The 21,552-nt window shown below is 41.4% G+C and overlaps 1 protein-coding gene across 4 annotated transcripts in view; it reads right to left on the bottom strand.

Moving 5' to 3' along the window:
* Positions 1–21,552, bottom strand: part of PTPRM (protein tyrosine phosphatase receptor type M) — a 588,144-nt gene that overhangs the window by 66,779 nt on the left and 499,813 nt on the right. For all 4 annotated transcript variants that reach the window (XM_077778076.1, XM_077778074.1, XM_077778075.1 and 1 more), the window contains 2 exons: positions 15,729–15,805; positions 12,976–13,012 (listed from right to left, as the gene is read on the bottom strand). In XM_077778076.1, the coding sequence (XP_077634202.1) occupies positions 12,976–13,012; positions 15,729–15,805 (114 nt within the window). The remainder of the gene's footprint in view (positions 1–12,975; positions 13,013–15,728; positions 15,806–21,552) is intronic.

Genomic DNA, 21,552 nt, shown 5'->3' on the forward strand with positions numbered 1-21,552 from the left:
TTTATTTTAAAGCTCTTGCTCATAAATAAAAGTGGCCCTAAATTTTTGATCCATTATTGTTATCGTTGCTGCTGGCAATAATTTAGAATAAGTATTATGAAGTCAGTTATTCAACATTCAGAGCATTAGATGTCCCTTCAGTGGTTTCTGAATAAGTTTTTATTACAAAACTTTATGTGATTTTTCAGTATGATAGTTTTGTAACACATCTATAATTTTACATTGAGTAGCTTTTCATTTGTAGCCGTAGTGAAATGTAAAAGGTAAAATATGCCACCATGTTTTATGGATTGAATCTGCCTCGTGTTTCACAAAAATGATAATGGTGACACAGAAAACAGTCAGCTTCTGCATTAATAATCCTTAACAACACTTATTTGATAGGTGCGTTTGCTCTCCCCTGAGGCTACTTATGTTAAAATCATGGAATTTTTATGAATAATTTTTGGTTTCAGCTGCAGTAAGTGGAAACCAAAGTTGAGATGGCTGGGTGCGTGAGATGTGATTTGCTCATTTTCCTGAATTGCTAAGAAATCCACCCCCCCCCCCCCCCCCGGAGATTACCATTTTAAAGAAACAATAGAAATCAACTAAAGAATTAGAAGCAAACATTGAGGACTGCTGTATGATGGGGAAAACCTGGGAATACTTTATTTAACTGACATTCAAAAATATAAATGGTAGCACCATAAAATAGGATTTCTAAGGATAGCTCTTACATGAAGCATTCTTTACGTCCAGAATTACAGGGTTTGGAATGCTCACCAGTCTACTGGAATTTTCAGTTAGTGACAGTAAAAGAGAAAATAGGCATTGGAGTTATAATAAAATACACCTTTTTAGAAGTAGTGTCAAAAGCGGTGACTTAAATAACGATGTTAAATAGCATTTGCAGCTACTTTCAGCGGCAAAAATTAGTTTGCAGCTAATTTCAGTGGTTCTCACACAAAGATAAATCCCTTCTTACCCCTTCCCACTGGGAGTAGGCTTTCCCACCGAGTCCTTCCCCTCTGCCTGGCCCACTCAGGTCAGCAGCTACTTGCCGATTACCCTCTTTCTTCTAAATGGGCTCACAGGTGTGGGCTCCGGTTATAACCTAAAATGAGGCATACACTTCCTGCCATATCCATGAGCAACAATTCCCCTCAAAGACATAATCCACATGTTGCTGTTTACATTCCACTCATACCATTCCCTCAAATTGTCCTTTCAGACTGAAATAAGAAAGTGTGCCAACATTAGCAGTGCAAATATTCGTGGCTTTCCCTAGATGATTAGTGTCATGGAATGTTGGTTTCCAAGCACATTACTAGAACATATGCAATCCTGATTGGACACCAAAAGGTCACGTCGGATTTAATTAAGAGAAAATTGGTACAAACCAAACACTAACGGACAGGCTGCACACAGATTCTAAAATAGCCTGGGAAGCCTCTGTCTGTGGTATGAGTCATAACCCTTCCATCATTGTCTCTCTCTCTCTCTCTCATTTTTTTTTTTTTTTGGTTACTAATGTGTCTTTTGTTTTACTCACTTATTCAGTTACAAGAGTTATGAAATATTTAAAAACAAAAAGTGTAAAGAATGATGTAGTACTCTTTGCTTCGACTTAATAAAGATTCATTGAATCAAGTCCCCATTTTCTTCCTAAGAGATACAAGGCACTTGGTATTTTAAAATTCTAATCTCTACCTTCCCATTTTTCATATGCGTATTGTCTAATACTTCAGTTCCAGTATGAGTTCATCCTACCTTGATTAGTCATTATTACGACTCCTTTCTTTTCTGTTGTAAATGTTTACATATCTCCGTAGCTTTTATTGGGGTTTTCCTTATCTTTGCTCAGAGACGGTTCCTGCATTTCCACACCAATCTCAGTTATGTTGCAAGTCACAGCAACAATAGATACAGAAACACATTTTTTAAAAAAGTAAACTGAAAACAAAATGAGTCAGGTATTCTGAGGGCTTTCTTCCTTTCCCCTACCAGGACTTTTAAGACCTGTAAATAAGGAAATAATTGAAAATAGTGGCTTTGTCACCTAAGTTTGTCGTAATATTTTTAGAAGTGTTCTTTTTCCTTAATAAAAGCTACACGTGTTACAATTAATTTAACTAAAGAATTTCACAAAAAATCTATAAGATCACCCTTGGGAGTCTTCTAATAAGTTATTTTTGACACACAAGCATATACGTACTTGTAACCATTTAGATAAATTTGTGCAGTGATAAAATCCCAAAGGAAGATTAAAAAATGTCATTAAAGAATAACTTTGGTCACTTTCATATCACATAAGCCATACAATGACTTAAATTATAATCAGCGGTTTTGTTAAAGAAAAAAACACCAACATATCTTTATCTATAAAAACGCTGGCACACAAACTCAAAACTAAAAAGGTGTTGAAAGTGATAGAAGTGTTCTAAATGTTAAGCGAGCTTAGAAAAAAATCTGTCTATATGTTAAACAGAAGTGGAATAAGGTTGGTCTAATTGTGTTGCTAGGAAATTTGTTTTGGAAGCGTGTTAATAAATTATTGGTGAAAAATTTTAATCTATTTGCTTTGCCCTGGGTAAGTAGTGAGGCTTTGGGTACGGGTCAGGGTAGGAGTCACCTTTACCTGAAGGCATAGGCATGATTATTTGCAAGTGTAGTGTCTATGTTTTCTTGCTTGTATATGAATATTTCACTGGGTATCTCCACATTTTTAAAAGAACATAACCATGGGGCACCTGGGCGACTCAGCCAGTTAAGCGTTTGACTCTTGGTTTCGAGTTCAGGCCACACATCAGGCTCTGTGCTGAGAGCATGGAGCTTGCTCAGAATTCTCTCTCTCCCTCTCTCTCTGCCCCTCCCCTGCTTACACAGTCTCTGTCTCACTCAAAAATAAATAAACTTAAAAAAATATTAAAGAACATAACCATGATACTGTTATATAACTTTAAAAAGACCAGTAATTCTTTAAACTTAATGTATATCCTAACTCACTATCGACTCCGCAGTCCTTTTCCTGACTTGACACGCAGTGCTTGGGGAATACCTGCATTTCCTGGGAATTTGCTGTGCGAAGTGAATCGCAGAAGCGGTCTGCAGGAATTCCTTTTGCTTCAGCTCAACGCTGTCTCCTGGCTCTTTGGTGCAGATTGTAACTGACCACATTTAGGCATCTGGTCAACCTCCAGCCAAGCAGCAGATGGTGCCTGTCTAACTAGCCCTGCCCAACCACACAGGTTGAAGGAGCCCAAGAGCACCCATCTTTACCTTTATTTCCCCTTCTGCTCCTCTGTCATTATTATTCTCTTTTCCACAAGATCGTTTCTCAGCACCATTTGTTCCCCAGGAGTTTCTTAGCCTCACAAAACTCCTTTTTAAAATATTCTTAAGTATTCTTATCCCAGAAAGTGGTTTGGACAGAGCCTGTTGTGACGAAACTTGTCTGGCCTTTGGTATTAGCTGTTTTCACTTAACATGTAATCTGTCTATGTGCTTCAGGGAAGCCTTCAGAACACCAAGGCTGGTGTCCTTTGCTGCTATCAGAGCTGCTCCATTTCTACAAGGCTTCAAAAATAGAAGGAAAATATAATCCCCCAAGCTTGTGACATAGCTTATTGTCTTTCCAACCCATGCCTGTCTTTTGATGATAATCTTTGCATATTGGGGAGGATGCAGGATATTGGTGAAAATATAAGTGGTTCCCTTTGATACATCCTTCTGGAAGGAAGCATCAATTCATGTAGAAATAATAATGTTTATGAAAACTATATGGGTATACACTATTCCTGGGTTAAAGCCTGAACTGCCTATGTGTTACTGAAAATGTGTCTTTGGGGATCCATATTATAATGCTAATGATAAGATAAGAATCATCGCTCATATTTATTGAACGCTTGCTTGCAAAGCGGGCATCTGAGCTGACCCAGGCTAACTCTGGAATCCACTCTCATTAGCCTCTCTTTTCTACAGCCTCTTGGAGGGGAAAAAGCTTCGTCCTAGTGACTGACATAAAAAATGTTAGTATATGGAAGGCATTTTAGGACCCCAGTTTCAAAGATTTGATTGTGGACATACTGCATGAGCCAAGAACTACACGTGAATAAAACCAGCAAGGGGGTGACTCTTAGCATGACTTACACCTAAAGCTAAAACGTTCCAAAGCATTTCTGGAAACTCCATCTACTTAGATGAACCATTATTTGGGTTTTGTTCTTTTGGGACGATACTCAGCCCTCCTCTAGAAGCCTGCCTCCCTAGCCGTTGAAAAAACATTTTCAGCTCACAGTGGTAGCACTGTGAATGGGAAGGCAAAGGCTGCTATTATAAAGCTGAACGAAATCAGATCTGAGTGACAGGGGTAAAGATTAGGCCTCCAAAGAGAAACTCTTATGTAGAAAAGAATGAAAGGGTTGGTAGGCAGCATGTGGCAACAATCTGCTCTAGTTTGCGGAGACAGAGGCCCTGCTACTGGAGAGACCTCTGGTCCTTGATCCCTGGGAGGGCTTGTATGGCAACACTGCCTGAAGAGCTGGGAAGAGGCGCATGAGAAAGTGTTTGGAGCCTCAGAAGGGAGGAACATGACAGATGTTCGCACCACAAGAGTCTCTTGCTGGCTGAGTCACAGAGCATTCATCAGGCCTGTCTCTAAAGAGAACCCTCATAAACTCATCTTGAGTACTTGTTCATTCTGTGAAGAGGGGAAGAGAGAGAAGGCAATCAAGGAGGGAAAAAGAAGAATGGCGGCCTTCAGAATGGAGGGGTTTGGTGACCCAAAGGATCTGGCTGCCTTCTGTCAAGGAGAAATAGAGCAATGGGAAAAACCTGTATTCATATGCTTCAGGGCCACTGGCAGAGAAACAAAAGCTTTCATTAGTCTCTGTATCCTTTAATTAAGCTCTTCTCAGTATACAAGCGGGATCTGCTTTTAAGAAAAAAGAGAATACATCTAATAAATGAATAAAATAGAGATAAGTTGATTCCCTAGACGTAGCTCAGTGCAGGCAATCTCAAATTTTCAATTGCAGCATGGGGCACTTCATGAAGAAATTTCCAGAAGCATCCTTTTGAGTAAGAAGGCAAGAAACAAAAATTACTTGCAATGGCCAGGAACTTCCTAAATTGTCTGCTGCAAACTTCTTCGAAACTGTGTCGGTGTGTAATAAAGGAGTCTGATCACGAAGGTCAGGAAAGTGGTTCCAGTTCTGTACTGGGTCTCACTTTCTCGCCTGCAATGGAGGATGGGTAAGGGAGAGAAACGGCCTAAAGTGGTTCCCAAACCCGGTGTTCTTGCATAATCACAGATTAGCAATGGTCGTTTATATACACACCAGCACTATCTAATTCCTGAGGTCACTGCTGTATTCCCAACACTGTTATGAGGCAGACACTTGGTAGGCTCACAGAAATATTTGTACAATTTTGGATAAATTAGGTCTGAGAGCAATGTCTTTGCTTTGAAAGGGCCCAGGAAGCCAGGACCAGGGCCTGCAGCCCTGGTTATTCATCAGAGCTCTAGCATTTCAAAGGGCTGAACCTGGAAGAAAGATGTGACCTCATGTTGTTTCTTTGCTATTGAACAAAATGGGCTGCGGGAGATCAGAAACACATTAGGTTCCTCCCACGTTAGGACATGGAATGCAATCTATGTAAATATGAATGTCAATCTACACGGTTTGCAAATACTTTTGTATACATGACTCATTTGGACTCACTATGGATCAAAGTGACCCGAATCAATTTTTGCTTTAAGCTCTGTTTCAGTGACAAAACAGGGGAGCTGGACTTCAAGACTTTTAAAGTTTCTAGCAACTCGACAAGATTCTAGACTTTTCTACGTCAAATGAGGAGCACCTGTAAATTATTTCTACTGATTTAAAAAGCATTTGAAACAATCTAAACCTGAGTGCTTGCTTGACAGCAGCATCATTTTTCTCCAAATTATTCTGTTAATTTATGTTCCATTATTCGAGGGACCCATTTCCAATATGGCATCTATAACAATAGGGTGGATGCCGCCTACCACAATCTATTTTTGGTTTTACCTTTTAATTTGCAACCTGTCTTTAAATGTTCTCACTACTAATGAGCAAGTGTATTAAGAGCATAGGGTGAGAAATGTCTATGATCTGACTTTTTGGCTAATTGGCCAGTCCTGTTGAAATTAATTTGGTGAAGAAAAATTATAGTTTCAAAGAAGTTTGGAGATAAACTGTTCATTGCAATGATTCATTTTCCTTTGGAAAACTATGCACAGAGAGTAACATGCGGTGAGCCCTGCATGGAGAATTTGGCACTGGCCATATGGAATACGTAGAGCTCATGAGGGGTCACTGACTGCCCAGGTATAAAGGACACTTCTTCAAAGCCTCCCTATTTAAATTTGAAAACTAGAGAGTACTCCATTTTACCAGGTAATACTTTTTAAATCAGCCTCAAAGAGGATGTAGTAAGTCTAAACTCATTGGCAATGTGGGAACAACTAAGCTGGGAAGAACAGTGTCAGCTAATGTACTTGTACACAATGGTGTTTGAAAGAAGAAAAACAAAAGTTATTTACTGAAGGCTTAGCTTTTGATTAAAACATTTTTCCCCCTTTCAGTTGTACAGAGAAATAATTTCAAGGGTTCATCTCAATCTGGAGGCCAGAATGCAGGAGACAAAAGCTTCTCAGAGTGTGTAGAACTTGCACTGACACTGATAAGTCTCCGCCCCAAGCATGACTTGCCAAGGAGAGTTAAGTATACTTATTCTAAGCAGCATTATTTACTGCTTCAGAGGCTGGAGGGAGAATTTGGAGCTGGGAAAATAGAAACCATATTTATCTTTCTGAAAATCCTTATTTAAAACGTTCAGACCACGTGGAGTGTGTGGTAGGAATGCAGAAGAAAAACAGATCACCAGCAAACAGAAGGAAGTCACTATAGCAAAGTTTCAATTGTAGCATGGTGGCTGAAGACCGGGTGGTGGTTCTGCTATAAACCTTCATTCCCCACATTTTGGTTGTCTTCACGTAAAAGTTTGCTCCTGGCTTGAAGTCTCTGTTGGACATTTATTTTTAGGCTTCTCTTTTTCAAATTATCAATAAATAATAATCATGGACAAATAAAATTGATTATATGAAGCGTATACGGAAGGGGGGATATGCATAAGTAGGGTCAAGACAGAGATAAGCTAAGTCGTTTAATAGGATGGACTATCTCCAGAAACACTGCCTTGATTGGCTGGCACATCAGAAGAAAAAGTGTTGGTGAGCTCTGATCTCAGCCTCCATCTCGCTGTCATGTAGAGTCTCTTTCTGTCACCATCAGTGTTAGCTCCCTGGACTAGCGGATCTTCAAACAGGTGCCCAGAGGCCTGCTGGGGACCAGGGAGACCCTGGAATCTCACTGTACTATTTCAGGACATCTAAGAAGACAGTTTTAATTAAGAGGTATTTTCAGATAGGACTGTATCATAGAAAATTTACATTTTGTTGGGGGGGGGGAGCATCATAACTTAGAAGGAAGATATTATATTATGAGGGGTGAGTTTCAGTACATGACAAAGAGCACAAGCCCTGAGACTCTTCTTGAGGGTGAGAATCACATGGTACCATGCAGCACTAGACACGAAAAGGCTTGGAAAAACATCCAGAACCCCTGTGGGCTCGCTGCAGACACTCAACTACCTATGAGTTCTGTTTTCAAGCCTTGTTTCTCCTCAGGGCCCTCTTTCCTCCATTTATGAAACGAGACAAGTTAATACCTAAATTAGAGGGCAGAAAATTAGCTATCCCGCAAAGCCCATACTTAATAGGCACTTCATATTTATTGAATGAATGGACAAATGAAAATGCCGAGTTTCTAAGAGTATTGTATCAAGCAAAACTACTGATATATATTTATCGCTTTTTATTAAGTAAGAAGGAAAGCACTTAAAAATCAACAGTTTGGCACTACAATATATTTAATTTTAGAAAACATATTTTAGCTGTATGCACCTGAGATTAGCAACTAAAATAAAAGCTACAACTGCAACACTGCCATTATTGCCTGAATTATTTCTTTCTACCCCTAACTATGTCCTTTGTTTCTAGTAATTCCACACTAACTAATCTTCTTAAAGCACTGCATTCACCACCACGTGGCTCAGAAACATCCTTCCTTTCCTTACTCTGCCCTTCCTTTCATTAAATAGTACTCATCATTCACAGCCTTTTAACCAATGCCCTCACCTTACTTGTCATTCTTTCTTACCCTTGTAGCTCAGGGCTTTTTAATCTGGAGTATACAGATTCTTCCAGGCTGGATTTAATGGTTTGCGAGGACCTGTATGTCTATGTAAAATAGTGTGTCTGTGTGAGTTTTTCTTGAGAGAAGGTCTTTTTCTTTTTTTTTTTTTAATTTTTTTTTTAATGTTTTATTTATTTCTAGGAGAGAGAGAGAGAGAGAGAGACAGCGTGAGCAGGGGAGGGTCAGAGAGAGAGGGAGTCACAGACTGAAACAGGCTCCAGGCTCTGAGCTGGCAGTCAGCACAGAGCCTGACGCGGGGCTCGAACCCACGAACCGCGAGATCATGACCTGAGCGAAAGTCGGATGCTTAACCGACTAAGCCACCCAGGCGCCCCGAGAAGGTCTATTTCAACAAGCGACCGAGAAGACCCAAGATGCCAGGGAGGTGAAGACCCTTCCGATCCTCTGCCAGGGCTCCATGCTCCGCCGTGACCTCGGTAGTCTACCCGTTCATCCTGTCCTCTTCCTCTGCCAAAGGAAACTTCCTTCAAGTATGGCTGAAGGCCTGCCTCCCTCACTCACCCCATGGATCCCTTTATCCTTTCTCTGGCTCCCAGAAATCCCGGCCAAGTGCCGGTGCACTGCCGCGTGACTAGGACATGCTGCCCAGACTTGATGACGCACGTCGTCTCCCCTGAAGCAATTACAGGCAAGTTCTTCTCCCAGGATCCTCTGATATCTGTGTGCACCTCCAACCCACAGATGAGCTAGGTAGTGAGGAAGAGGGACTGTGTATTGGGCAAGCGTATACATCCCAGACTGACAGCATTTCCTTCCTCAACTATCTGACATCATCTTTCCTGAGTTTTCTAAAGCAAGACTCTTGAAGTCAGTTTTAAAAATAAAGCCAGGGGTGCCTGGGTGGCTCCCGTTGGTTAAGTGTCTGGCTTTGGCTCAGGTCATGATTTCATGGTTTGTTAGTTCGAGCCCTGTGTTGGGCTCTGTACTGACAGCTCAGTGCCTAGAGCCTGCTTCGGATTCCGTGTTTCCCTCTCTCTCCCTCTCTGCCCCGCCCCTTCCCTGATCGTGCTCTGTTTCTCTCTCAAAAATAAATAAACATTAAAAAAATTAAAAAAAGTAAAACCAAACAATAATAAAAGACATTTCTCCAGGCCTCCCTCATTTGCATACCACACGGCTGGCAGGTGTTTCCCGGAATCATTTCGGAGGAACAATTCTAAATGCATGCAGCTCCTTCCAGCTCATGGGGTATTCCTTGATAGTGAAATATCATCAGTTCTGGGTAATCCTACCGACCTGTGTGCTCATCTGCCCCTTACTGACAGCCCTGCTTTTGAAATCCAACTCTGCCTTGGCCTTGAGTACAGACACGCAGTAATAGACATGACTTACTCTTCTTTGATTCCTGGTTTGCCAAACCTTAGATCCTGAATGTTACAATCGTATTAACGGCTGGTCAGGCAGATTTGATGAAGTCAATACTGGGTCATCAATATATTAGCCGCAGATGGAAAACAGTTAAATGGAGTGGGGGCCGGAAGAACACACTAAAAAAGCCCCAGATCTGGCTTTTTTTGTGGTCCCTTCAATTTGCAGAAACGTTACCGCTATCATCAAAGGTCAACGTCAGTTCTGGTAAAAAAAATCAATGAAGCTGAAGCAGGGGAGGAAGAGATCGAAGAGATAAATTCATGACATGTCTACTAGATTGAAGGGACTTGGTGAAAATCTACGTATTTTAAACTCTTGGGAATAAAATGGGTTGTCAGTAAATTGGAACATTCATGTAGTTTCATGGGTTCCTGTGATGAATAGGTTTTAAAGGATTATATCAGCATACAATAGGAAAAAAAGAATAAGGAGAGATTTTAAAATTGCATCTGCTGGTTAGTCTTTATCATCCATTTTGTAGGATTCTTACAATCAGATATTGTGTTTTTTTTTTCTTTTATGATGCGATCCATAGGCATGTTCTAACCATCCTTGCCAATTACTGCAGAGCGTCAGAAATCTTTATTACTGGCAATCTGAGGCTATCAGTTACATTATGTTTGTGTAATATACTAGAAAAAAGCCTCTAACTTTCTAACCTAAACATCATGGTCTGAATGCATTACTCTTAACATGATGTGTACTATCTTGATTGAATGTTAGACTAAAAACATTTGCTCATTTCCGCCCCTTGCCCTGCACCAACAGCAGTGACGTAAGTACTGCCAGTGTTCAAAGTGCCATCTGTAGATCATCCTGCACTGGCAAAGGTGCCATGCTCTGGTAAACAGGGCATTATATAGCCTCCTTCTCCATTAAGGGTACCTGAGTGGTCTATTGCAAGGTGATTACATTTGCCATATCTTAGCTGCCAGGAAATATATTTACTCATTAACACTTGATAGGTTGAATGCTCCCGAGCAATTGAGTATGATTCAAACTAATTCTGAAGGTACCAGAAAGTGACTTCTCTAATGGTAGTTTTCTTCAAGAATGATCACCCTCAGGGAGAGAGGGGCAGAGAGGAAGAACAAAGGAATGCCAGGTGAGGGGCCACACATAGGATTTTGGGCATTTCAATCTCTACTTTGGCTGGCTCGTTAGTAACATTAATGTAGAGGTCCTCAATTTTGGAAATTCAAATAAGATTTAACTTTATATTCATGTTATTTATGAAACATGGGCTGATAATCAAGAACTTAGTAGCATGTTATGTATTTTATGATCAAATTTTTGCATGTGTTTATAAAAACCATTATTTCCAAATTATCAGCACATTTATGAGATCAGATCTGTTATGATACTTACTTTAGAATATTCTGGAATCCATTAGTAGGGATTTGAGGAACTAACAAAGGGTTCCTCTAAAAGCATCGATGGACTCAGCTTAAAAGCAGCAGGGTATAGGAGAAGGCAACTAGGACTGGACTCAGGGGCCCTGGACACATGTCCTTATTCTGTCCCATCAGGTAGGAGTTTGTGCTAGGTGCTTGCAACTCCTAAGCAATTCCTATGTAAAGGTCTGTTTCCTGCCAGGTTCAAGCTGGGTACTCTCCATGAGACCTTTCTTTTGACTAGCCACATGACCTTGGAAGGAGCCATTACTGACTTCATTTCAGGAAACATACTGAAGGTTAAGTAGGTCACCCACACCCAGGTGTAGAATTGTAAATGGTGACATGAGACTGCGGACTCTATGAATGGTCCCACCCGGGTACTGGCCAAGGCTGTCGGGATTAGGATAATATACCACAGTGGCTCTATTTCAGCCATATTTGGAGCTTTTGTAACCCAGAGCCCTGCTGTCCCAAACTACCAGTAGGAAATAGCCAAATGAAGCTATTTAAATCAACGTTAAAATCTAAAACTCTGTTCTTCTTCATTCACAGTAGATACTTTTTGAGCGTCTATCAGTGGCTGCCATATTGACTGGCGCAGATACAGGTTTCCACCATTACAGAAAGTTCTACTGGATAGTGCTGCCCTAAGTGTTGGGATTCTTCTCACTGGCTATAACCTATGACTTGTTAACTGAACCTGACCTCAGTCCTTAGCTACTTCTCTCTCCTCATGGTCCATCAAACACCTCCAACCCTCCCACCTCCAAACCTAGACTTTCCACAATGTTATTGGCATCCTTTAATCTCTTGCTCCTTGATATTCTGTTGGGCACCCCCTGCCAATCCCTGACCATTGGCAAGTCATATCCTTTTGATCTCCCTGCTCCTCTTTTTGGGATATAATGCAATACTGGAAACAATGATAAAATAATAAAATGAAGAGAATGCATGCTCTCAACCCTAATTGGGTCGTCCCTGCTTCTTGGCATTTCTTCAGTTCATCTAACAGATGCACTAACTCATCCCTTACGATGCCACACTCCCAACAACCTCAGCCCTCTCATGATCTTCATTCTCCATAGTCAGTGTCCCAGAAAGATGCCACAAAAGCTCTGGCCATGAGCTTCTCCAACATTTTCCCCTAGCTTTCTTCTTGTTTCCTTTAGCCAAAGTGATCCACCAACTGCTTTCTACCTGGGAGCACTGATTTCTTGCTTTCAGATCTTTGCTCATGATGCCTCAGCCATTTAGAAGTTTTCCTCCCAAACTTACTTCTGCCACAAAGCAGTTTTTGGATCATCCCATCTGAAAGTGACTTCTTTCTTCTCCAAGTTTCCCTAACATTTTCTCTGCACCTCTCACACAAATTTCTAACTGGTATTGCTTGTAATAATGTACACGTCACCCCATACCTTCCCCATCAAACCACAACTGATGTGAGAGGGAGTGCTTGACGGATTCAGCTTGTATCTGCGGCAGCAACTGGCACACTACAGGTCTTTTATAGACAGTACTCAGCACAGATTTATTTAGCGAGTATCTATATACCTATCTGTGAAGATGTCAGATTCATTTTGAAGGCAGACAGAATTAATCCAATAATGAATTGATGAATACATTCTAATGATGACAACATCAGCTTCTAACTCGGTGATCACATTACCAGACCTTCTGGTGGGAAAACAAGGGGTTATGTGTTGATGACTAGAACTGCAGTAAATGGGGCTAGAGCAGTGGGAAATATCATTCTGGGGGATGACAGAGGGATGAGATAATAGAGCGTAGGCAGCGAACAAATAAATGGGGCCAGAGCAAGGTGCAATATCATTCTGCGGGGGGAGTAATGCAGGAACAAGATGACAGCAAATAGGCAAACAACCAAAGAAAGGCATCAAACATCAAAGCTGGAACAGACTTACCTTGGGTAGCGATATAATGATTGGGTCGATGATAACCCTGAAAATAAATGAGAAAAGAATATTTGACAAACTTCCAATCAGTAAGCAGCCCAGAAGTCACCCACTAAGTTTGCCAGAATGAATGCACAAATACCAACAACTGCATTGGATGTAAGTGAAATGGCCAGACCCAGTACCACTTAGTGCCTTGTACAAAGCAAAGGTGCATCGAACTGAACAGTTCTGTTGCTCACACAGGGGGTGGGAGTAACTTAATCACACGCTGGCTATTAGATTATGGGTGAGCAATAAACACTAACAACTTATGGATTCTCTGAAATAACATGACCACGACTTTTATTAGACTGCAAACAGGCTGGCAATGTGCAACGGGATTTCATTTGTGTTCAGGATGTTATTGGCAATGTGCCAAGGCCTTAACACACATTCTGTGCTACCAGTCTAGGCAGCTACATCGATATTAATACTGAACATCGTTCTTAAACACTGCTAATGCCTGTGACACGCTGCTGGGGCAAGGGCCAGAAATCTGAAGAGGTTCTTCAAGGCCCCTTCCTTTTATCACGACTCTGTGAGGAGGGGAAAAGATGAAAATTGAGACCGAATCAAGAAGGGAACAAAGAACACCCTAGGATCAATATCTGGGGAAGATAAAACCAATTTAGAGAAAATTACACACAGGTAACATAATATCGCCATGGACCTTAATATTTTCCATTTCTGTCCCCCGAGATTACCCAAGATACTGTGCCCGAAGCCAGATGGGAAACAGGAGAAACTTGGAGAGGAAATACAGATTTCTCAGACCATTTAAATGCGTATCTGGTAGATTTTTTTTCTTTTAAAACAAGTCATTGATAAGAACAGCAAAAGCAAACACATTCTTTTATACAACTGACCTACTGTGGGTATAGACTCTTGACAGATATCAAATAGGGTTATTTGGATAATCATTGATTTTTGGCCAGCTGGTAAGTTCCACAAAGCAAGACCCTGTCTGATGTACGGCTCCATATGTCAGTCCTAGCAAGGTGCTCGGAGACTGGCAAAACTCTTTTGTGTAACGGAAATAATCCATACAGTCCATGAATGACCTGTGTTGCTATACATAGTGGCCATTTCTCAGTCCATTGTTTTTGTTTCTGGTCTGAACCATTCAGTTAAAACTCTAATATGTACAACAGTAACTGATGTATAATATAATATGTGGCTCAATAAAATCTCATTGACTAAGTGAATAAAAGGGCCCTGAATGTTGACTCTCTTCTCTGTTAAAATTAAAACTAATTAATCTGGTATTTTCATTACTTCTATGTCTCCCCTCCTCTGTATCTCTACCTGCCCATTCTTTAAAGCTTAGTTAAAATCACTTCTACCACAAAACCTGATCTGATTATGTTTACTCCTTCAGGCAGTGATTCATCCAACACTTATTAAGTGCTTAGAGAGTTTTGGGCTGTGCCGGGTGCAGGGGATACAAAGATGCGCAGGATACTGTCTCTGTGCTCAAGAACCCCTCAGGGGCTCTAAGAGCTGGGACCGGAGCATGGACAGGAGACTCTTGGAATCTCCCCAAGGGAGGGAATGTTCTAGAGAAGACATGTCTTACTTCAGCTTCTAAACTGTGAAGTCTTGGGGAGAAGGCAACAGGTCTTGGACCCCTCTGAATTCTCTCACAAAGTACTCACTAAACATCTGCTGGATAAAGGAATAAGTGCAATGTACTTTAGGAAGGAACTCTGCTTTAATAGAAAAAAACCATCTAACTTGGGCTGGGGATGTTTTGGACCATCATCCAATGTAGCAGAGTAGAGGGCTTCATTTGAGGAATGGGATATGAATTACTCTTCAAACAGTCATCCTGCGGGCCCCACCCTCAGATCTATAACCAAAGTATCAAATCATTCCCAGCAGTACTAAAAACAACATTCTTATGGTTATATTTTAGAGGACTCTTAGAGATTGTGATGCTAGTGCTTTTAGTAGCATCTGAATTGTACTCAACCAAGAGAATGAAAGAACCTCTATATATGAGTAAAGCCTGTCCATGGAAGTATTGATGGACTAGAAGACAAGGTGGTGGCCAAGCAGTGTGCTTTGGGAACTGCAAGGGAGCGAAGGTTTGTTTAACGTGAACCTGAGCCTTGAAGGCAACAGTGACTTTCCCTTCATTTTCAGGCCACTTTTGATTTCATTCATTCTTTCAACTGAAAACACGCAGTCTCTTCAGGAATTTATCCTAATGTAAGACATTAAGTTAACATGATGCAGAATGAACAAAGGAGCAGTCTTCAATAGTTAAACAGCCTACATATTTAATGACATGTCTTGTGTGCATGAGATGTCCTGGTTAACAGCTGCAGACTACTTTGAAGGCAACTGAAAAGTGCAGCAATGACGAGATTGCAAATCATCAAATTAGGAATTAAGAGAGTTTTATCTTATTAATATGTAAACTGATTGTTTTTAAGTGTCAAATAATCTAAGTTGTTGACAAAAACATGGAAATAATATTTCCTTGGTCCACAGCAGCATGGAAGGCACAGAATGCTACAGAGGAGCTCAGCAGCCAATAGGCCGACGTGAGAAAAGGAGTGGCCGTTTCTTCACCATAAAGTTCTGCGGGCTATGAGATAATGTTCATGTGTTTGCTTCTGGAATTGGAGCAACGAGTGCCCACCAACACCACAGCAGACACACGATGTGGAACGTGGCAGAACAGCTGGGTTTACTGACAGTTTCAAAATACATACATCGATATAGTTTCCATTGATGTAGTCGGAGTTGGTATCTCCTTCTATGGTCTGCAGCCTCACCCGTGAATGGTCATCTGCAAAGGAAAAGGAAAACAATAATTTTTAAAAAATGTTTTGTTTATTTTTGAGAGTCAGAGAGACAGAGCATGAGCAGGGGAGGGGCAGAGAGAGAGGGAGACACAGAATCTGAAGCAGGAGGGCTCGAACTCACAAACTGTGAGATCATAACCTGAGCCAAAGCTGGATGCTTAGCCGACCCAGGTGCCCCAAGAGAACAATGAATTTAAAGCAATCTGTTGGGCTGCTTAGAGCCTCAGAATGTAAGCACATTACATAGAGATCATTCACATCCACACTGCCTTACAGATAAACAAAGAATTAAATACTACACACCTACTACACTTCCTATTTTGCTCTTAAAACTAGGAAGGATTTATAATTATCTGCATTTTACAGCAAATGTCATGAAGTTATTCTTTGCTCATTTACAGACGTGAAGCATTGGCAGAGGCTTGAAACTTCTACGTCGAGTCCTATGAATCACAACAGAATTATTTCTTGGATTGAATGTGTAGCAAGTTCACTAAATCACATACTAACCCTGAGATTTTGAAGGCTGCCTATGACACCCTCCTTGACAAATGATGGTTATAAACCACGGTCCAGCCCGCTGGGTGGTGCAGACATGTCCCTGAATTCCCTAGGCCATTCTCTGTACCATGTGTGTGAGATCCAGAGTCAGGCATGTGGGTTAGAATCCCGACACTTGTGATTTGGGACAAGTTACTAGTTCTTCCTGTGGTTTAGTTCTCTTATCTGTAGAATGGGAATTAACAGGGCCTACCTCACGGGATCAATGTGAGCATTAAAATAAAATAGAAAAGAAGATCAGAAAAATACTGGTATATAGCAAGCGATGGACAGATATCAGTTGTTGCCATTGTCATGTGCTGTGTAACAGACATGCAGACTGCTCACGAGCTGTACAGCTGGTGGCCCCACAGATGATAACCACCTAGGAACAGACCCACATGCAGTCCAAGTTTTCCTCATGGTGACCTACTCTACGATCTAGTTTCTCACAGTACATTTTGCTTAAACCAGGGGTCCCCTATCCATATTTTTGCAGGTGGCATGGGGGAGGGGAGTCACTGGGGTGCTGGGTATGTGTGGATTGTCCTGGCTTTTATATTAGGAGAGCCGGTGCACACACACCCAGCTACTGCAGAGCAGGCAGGGCGGTAAGTAATTCTGGCAGTAAAGCCATTTGAGCCTCCCGAATGAAAGATGCTCCAATAGTCCTGAATCATGGCTATTCTACACACATCAGGCTTTAAGGCAGCTCCTCTGAAGGGAGATTAGGTCTGCCTCCCTGTACTCCTTGACTTTCCCTGGGCAGTTTTTTTTTTTTTTTTAAAGGCAGGCATCACATTAGAGCCTCCCAATCTTCCGAAGCAGCACTGTCTTAGGATCTATTGTGCCTCCTTGTCAGAATCGGCCCTCTTTCACACTTTATTTCTCTTAGAACCTCAGGATGAATGCCGCCCATTCCCTGTGATTTATCACCCTTGGGCCTCTTAAATTGTTTTGGAATGTTCTACATGAGGACTTCAATCTCTGATAAGACTGCACTCTCATCTCCCATAAACAGAGCCTTTGAAATCAAGAGTTTCCCCATCATCTCCTACTGTTCAGTTGGCTACCTCCCTCCCCCCTCAATCTTTTTTTTTTTTTTAACCTGGTCACTGTTTCTCCAGATTTAGTCGCTCTACTCTTCTCCTGATGGGGAAACCCACAAGATATATGTACAGCATATTTCCTAGGCAGACTGAGATTGTTTTTATTTATCTTTCTATGCATGGGAGTATCCTTTCTTTATTCTGAAGTTGATTCTACTAGATTATGACCTCTTGGAATCAGAGAACACATAGTTTCCACTCTGAATATCCCTATGAGCCCCTTTCACGGAGGCCACAGTGCCGAGCCCCAGGGCCTCTCTCCACAGCACTGTCTGCAATGCACGACCACATTTAGTGGTCCTAACACAAGTGAGCGAGCATAATGCATGTAACTCTTCACCCCACTAATGAATATCATGTCTCGATAGTCACTGTCGCAGTGGAAGAAGGGGTAAATTGTGGTCAGGTGAGGCTCACTGGGGCTGTCTGGATTGGTAGAACGGTCCAGAATGTTTCCTTTACAACCACCTATTAAACTGTATTTGGATGCTTTATGCCCTGTCCTGTACCTATATTTCATTATTTAAAACTAAAAGAGTCCAGGGGCGCCTGGGTGGCTCAGTCGGTTATGTGTCCAACTTTGGCTCAGGTCATGAGTTCACGATTTGTGAGTTTGAGCCCCGCGTCAGGCTCTGTGCTGACAGCTCAGAGCCTGGAGCCTGCTTCGGATTCTGTGTCTCCCTCTCTCTCTGCCCCTCCCCTGCTCACGCTGTCTTTCTCTCAAAAATAAATAAACATTAAAAAAAATGTAAGAGTCCACTTTGAGGGCATTATGCTATGTGAAATAAGTTCAACACAAAAGGGTAAATACTCCATGATTCCATTTATATTAGAGTAGTCAAATTCACAGAGACAGAAAGAACAGTGGTCTCCAGGGAGTGCGGGGAGGTGGGAAATAGGAAGTTAGGGTTGAGTAGGTACAGATTTGCAGTTTGGGAAGATGAAAAAGTTCTGGCAATGGGTGGTGACGGTTGCCTAACAGTGATCATGAACTTAATACCACTGAACCAGACATTTAGAAATGCTTATGTGGTAAGCTTCACGTTATGTGTATTTTACCACAATTTTTAAAAAAGGGAGAGTCCACTTTCTCCACCCCTCCCTTGCTGAATACGTCTCCAAGTTCCACTCTAAGCCAGGATGTCCTGAGAAACAGCACCTTCCAAGGTGGGAAGAGCACTCATGGACTTGCCGTCTTGGAGAACCGTGGGAGTTCCCTTGCTTCTTCCCTTTCCTGGATGAAATAAAGGGGGTGGCAGTGACTCGAGAGCTTGCCACCAGAGGACAACTGTCAGACATTATTAATGTGTGCTCAGGAGATGGTTTAAGAATTACTGAAATGAAGTTTAGGAGCTATTTTTTCTTTCGGCGATAAAAAGTGCGAGTATTGATAAGTCAGTGTATCTTAAGGCAGGGAGAGAGATATTTTAACAGTGGAGATGGGCTTAATTTCTCAGATGAAGGAGTCGGCTCTGGAGAAGAACAAAAGAACATGAATTCCGCCTGCCACACGAGGCTGGTAGTGGCATGATTACCCTCTTCGCTGTACTGGGTCAGCCCTGATCAGGGTAATCCTCTGCCTTCCGGTACCTTTCCTCAACAGCACCTTTCCTCAACAGCAGCAATAAAATGAGAAAAAAGGTCTCACTACCTGAGTCAATGAAAGTGAAGGCAAAAGAAGTAAGTTGATCTGTTGCTCCAGTCAGGAGAGCCTTCCCTAAACTCCTGCTGGATATCTGAACATGCCTAGGTGACAGAGACAGGGATTCTCAGGCATCCTCTTTCAGATCGAACTCTTAGTGGGCTATGAAAACCATAAATATAGACTGTTGGGGGGCAAACAAGTCAGTCCATGGAAGTTCACTGCCATCTTTTCTTGAAATCTCATTCACCTTGAACCACAAGCCAATTAAGAAGACTATCATACGGCAAACATTCTTTTAGGAAAACTCAATTCCTTGTCCTCAGGTACTCTTGAGGTAAAATGGTATCAAATATCAATGAGGAAATGCCTATAGGACATTTCCAGAATGTGACAAATATGGGAGGCTCTCGGGCAAGGCATCAAGAGATGCCCACTGCCCACTGGTTGAGCCCCATCCCCTCCACTTTGTTTTGGAGGCTGACCAGCTGGGAGTGGGTCTTTATCAGTATCAGAAGCCATCATTTGGGTTGAAAGGAAGAAGTTTGGAGAATTCACCTGTTCGAGTATAAAAGTTCGAAAAATCCAATGGATTTGTGGCTGACAATAGGTCAATTATTTATGAAAGCCAAGGGGTCAAGACTATAAGGACTTGGTATTTCCCGGAGACAGAGTCTAATAAGGTTGAAAAGACCTGAGCTTTAGAGTTATAAACTACCATCCTTGTTTCTCTCCGGGTATGGGTACTTTTTCCTTGGTTACTCCAAAGCCATTTCATGTTGATATTGTGTAGTATTTAGCTCAGGGGGCCCAGAGACCCTGATTTGAATACTGGCTGTCCTACCCCCCTGAAGCACGAACCTAGACAAATTCTGAATCTTACTGTGGTCCTTTATCTGTAAGAAGAGGTTGACGATGGGCTACCTTCATAGGATTGTTGGGAAGACCAAGTAAGAAGGACATATCCAAGTGCGTGGACCATAGGACAGTTTCCATCAAAAACGAAGTCCCCCTCTTATGTGAATAAAAGTGACTTCCTTGATGCTTAGCAGTTCAAACCACAAAGAGCCCAGGATGCTTGTTTGGAGGTCAGCAGAGCAGGGGAAAACTGCACACTCGAAGCAGGTAATCTTTGGGAAAGATGAACCTGAACTAGTGTTTAAGGGAAAACAGGGAAAAAGGTCTGAAAATTGGATGAATATGCTGAAACAGCTCCTTCAACTTAGCCCCTGGCATCTATTCAGCAACTTGTCTCTGTATTTAAAAAATATTTTCCTAAATCAAGGTGTAATTGACATATGACATATTACTTTCAGGTGTACAACAGAATGATTTGATATTTGTATATCTTGTAAAACAATAACCACAATAAGTCCAGTTAACATTTGACACCATATGAAGTTACACTTTTTTTTTTAATTTATTGTGATGGACACTGTAGGATTTACTCTTTCGGCGACTTTCATGTATGTACTAAGATATTGCTGACTGATAATCATTGTGATTACATTACACTCTCAGGCCTTGCATACCTGATAGTTGAACCAAGTTGTACCACTTGACCTTCTTAGCCCATTTCACCTCCCCACTAACCCCTTCCTTCTAACAACCCCAATATTGTATTAGTTTCAGGTGTACAATATAGTGATTCAATATTTATATACATTACCAAATGCTTGCCATATTAAGTCTAGTTACCATCTCTCATCATAATATTACTGGCTATATTCCCTATGCTGTATCTTTTATTCCCATGTCTTATTAATTTTATATCTTGAAGACTATATCTCTTAATCCCATTCACCTATTTTGTCCTTCCCCCCCTTCTTCCTCTCTGGAGACTAAGAATTTGTTCTCTGTATTTATGGGTCAATTTTTGCTTTGTTTTGCTTTGGTTGATTTTTAGACTCCAGATATAAGTGAAATCACTAAATATCTGTCTTTCATTGTATCACTTGTTTCACATAGAATAATATCCTTTAGTTTCACCCACGTCACAAATGGCAAGATTTCATTCCTTTATGGTTGAATAGTATTCCATTATCTATCTATCTGTCTATCTCACATCATCATTATCTATTCATCCATGATGGATACTTAGGTTGTTTCTGTATCTTCGCCATTGTAAATAATGCTGCAACAAACATAGGAGTGCATATATGTTTTCAAATTAGTGTTTTTTTTTTTTAATGTTTATTTTTGAGAGAGAGACACAGAGTGTGAGCAGGGGAGGGGCAGAGACAGAGGGAGACACAGAATCCAAAGCAGGATCTAGGCTCTGAGATGTCAGCACAGAGCCCTAAGCGGGACTGGAACTCATAAACTGCGAGATCATGACCTGAGCTGAAGTTGTACACTTAACAAGGTGAGCCACCCAGGCGTCCCTAGTGTTTTTGCTTTCTTTAGATAAATATCTAGTAGTGGGATTTCTAGGGCATAT

The sequence above is a fragment of the Crocuta crocuta genome, unplaced genomic scaffold (assembly GCF_008692635.1).
Source record: "Crocuta crocuta isolate KB4526 unplaced genomic scaffold, BGI_CrCroc_1.0 scaffold26, whole genome shotgun sequence".
NCBI classification, from domain to species: Eukaryota; Metazoa; Chordata; class Mammalia; order Carnivora; family Hyaenidae; genus Crocuta; species Crocuta crocuta.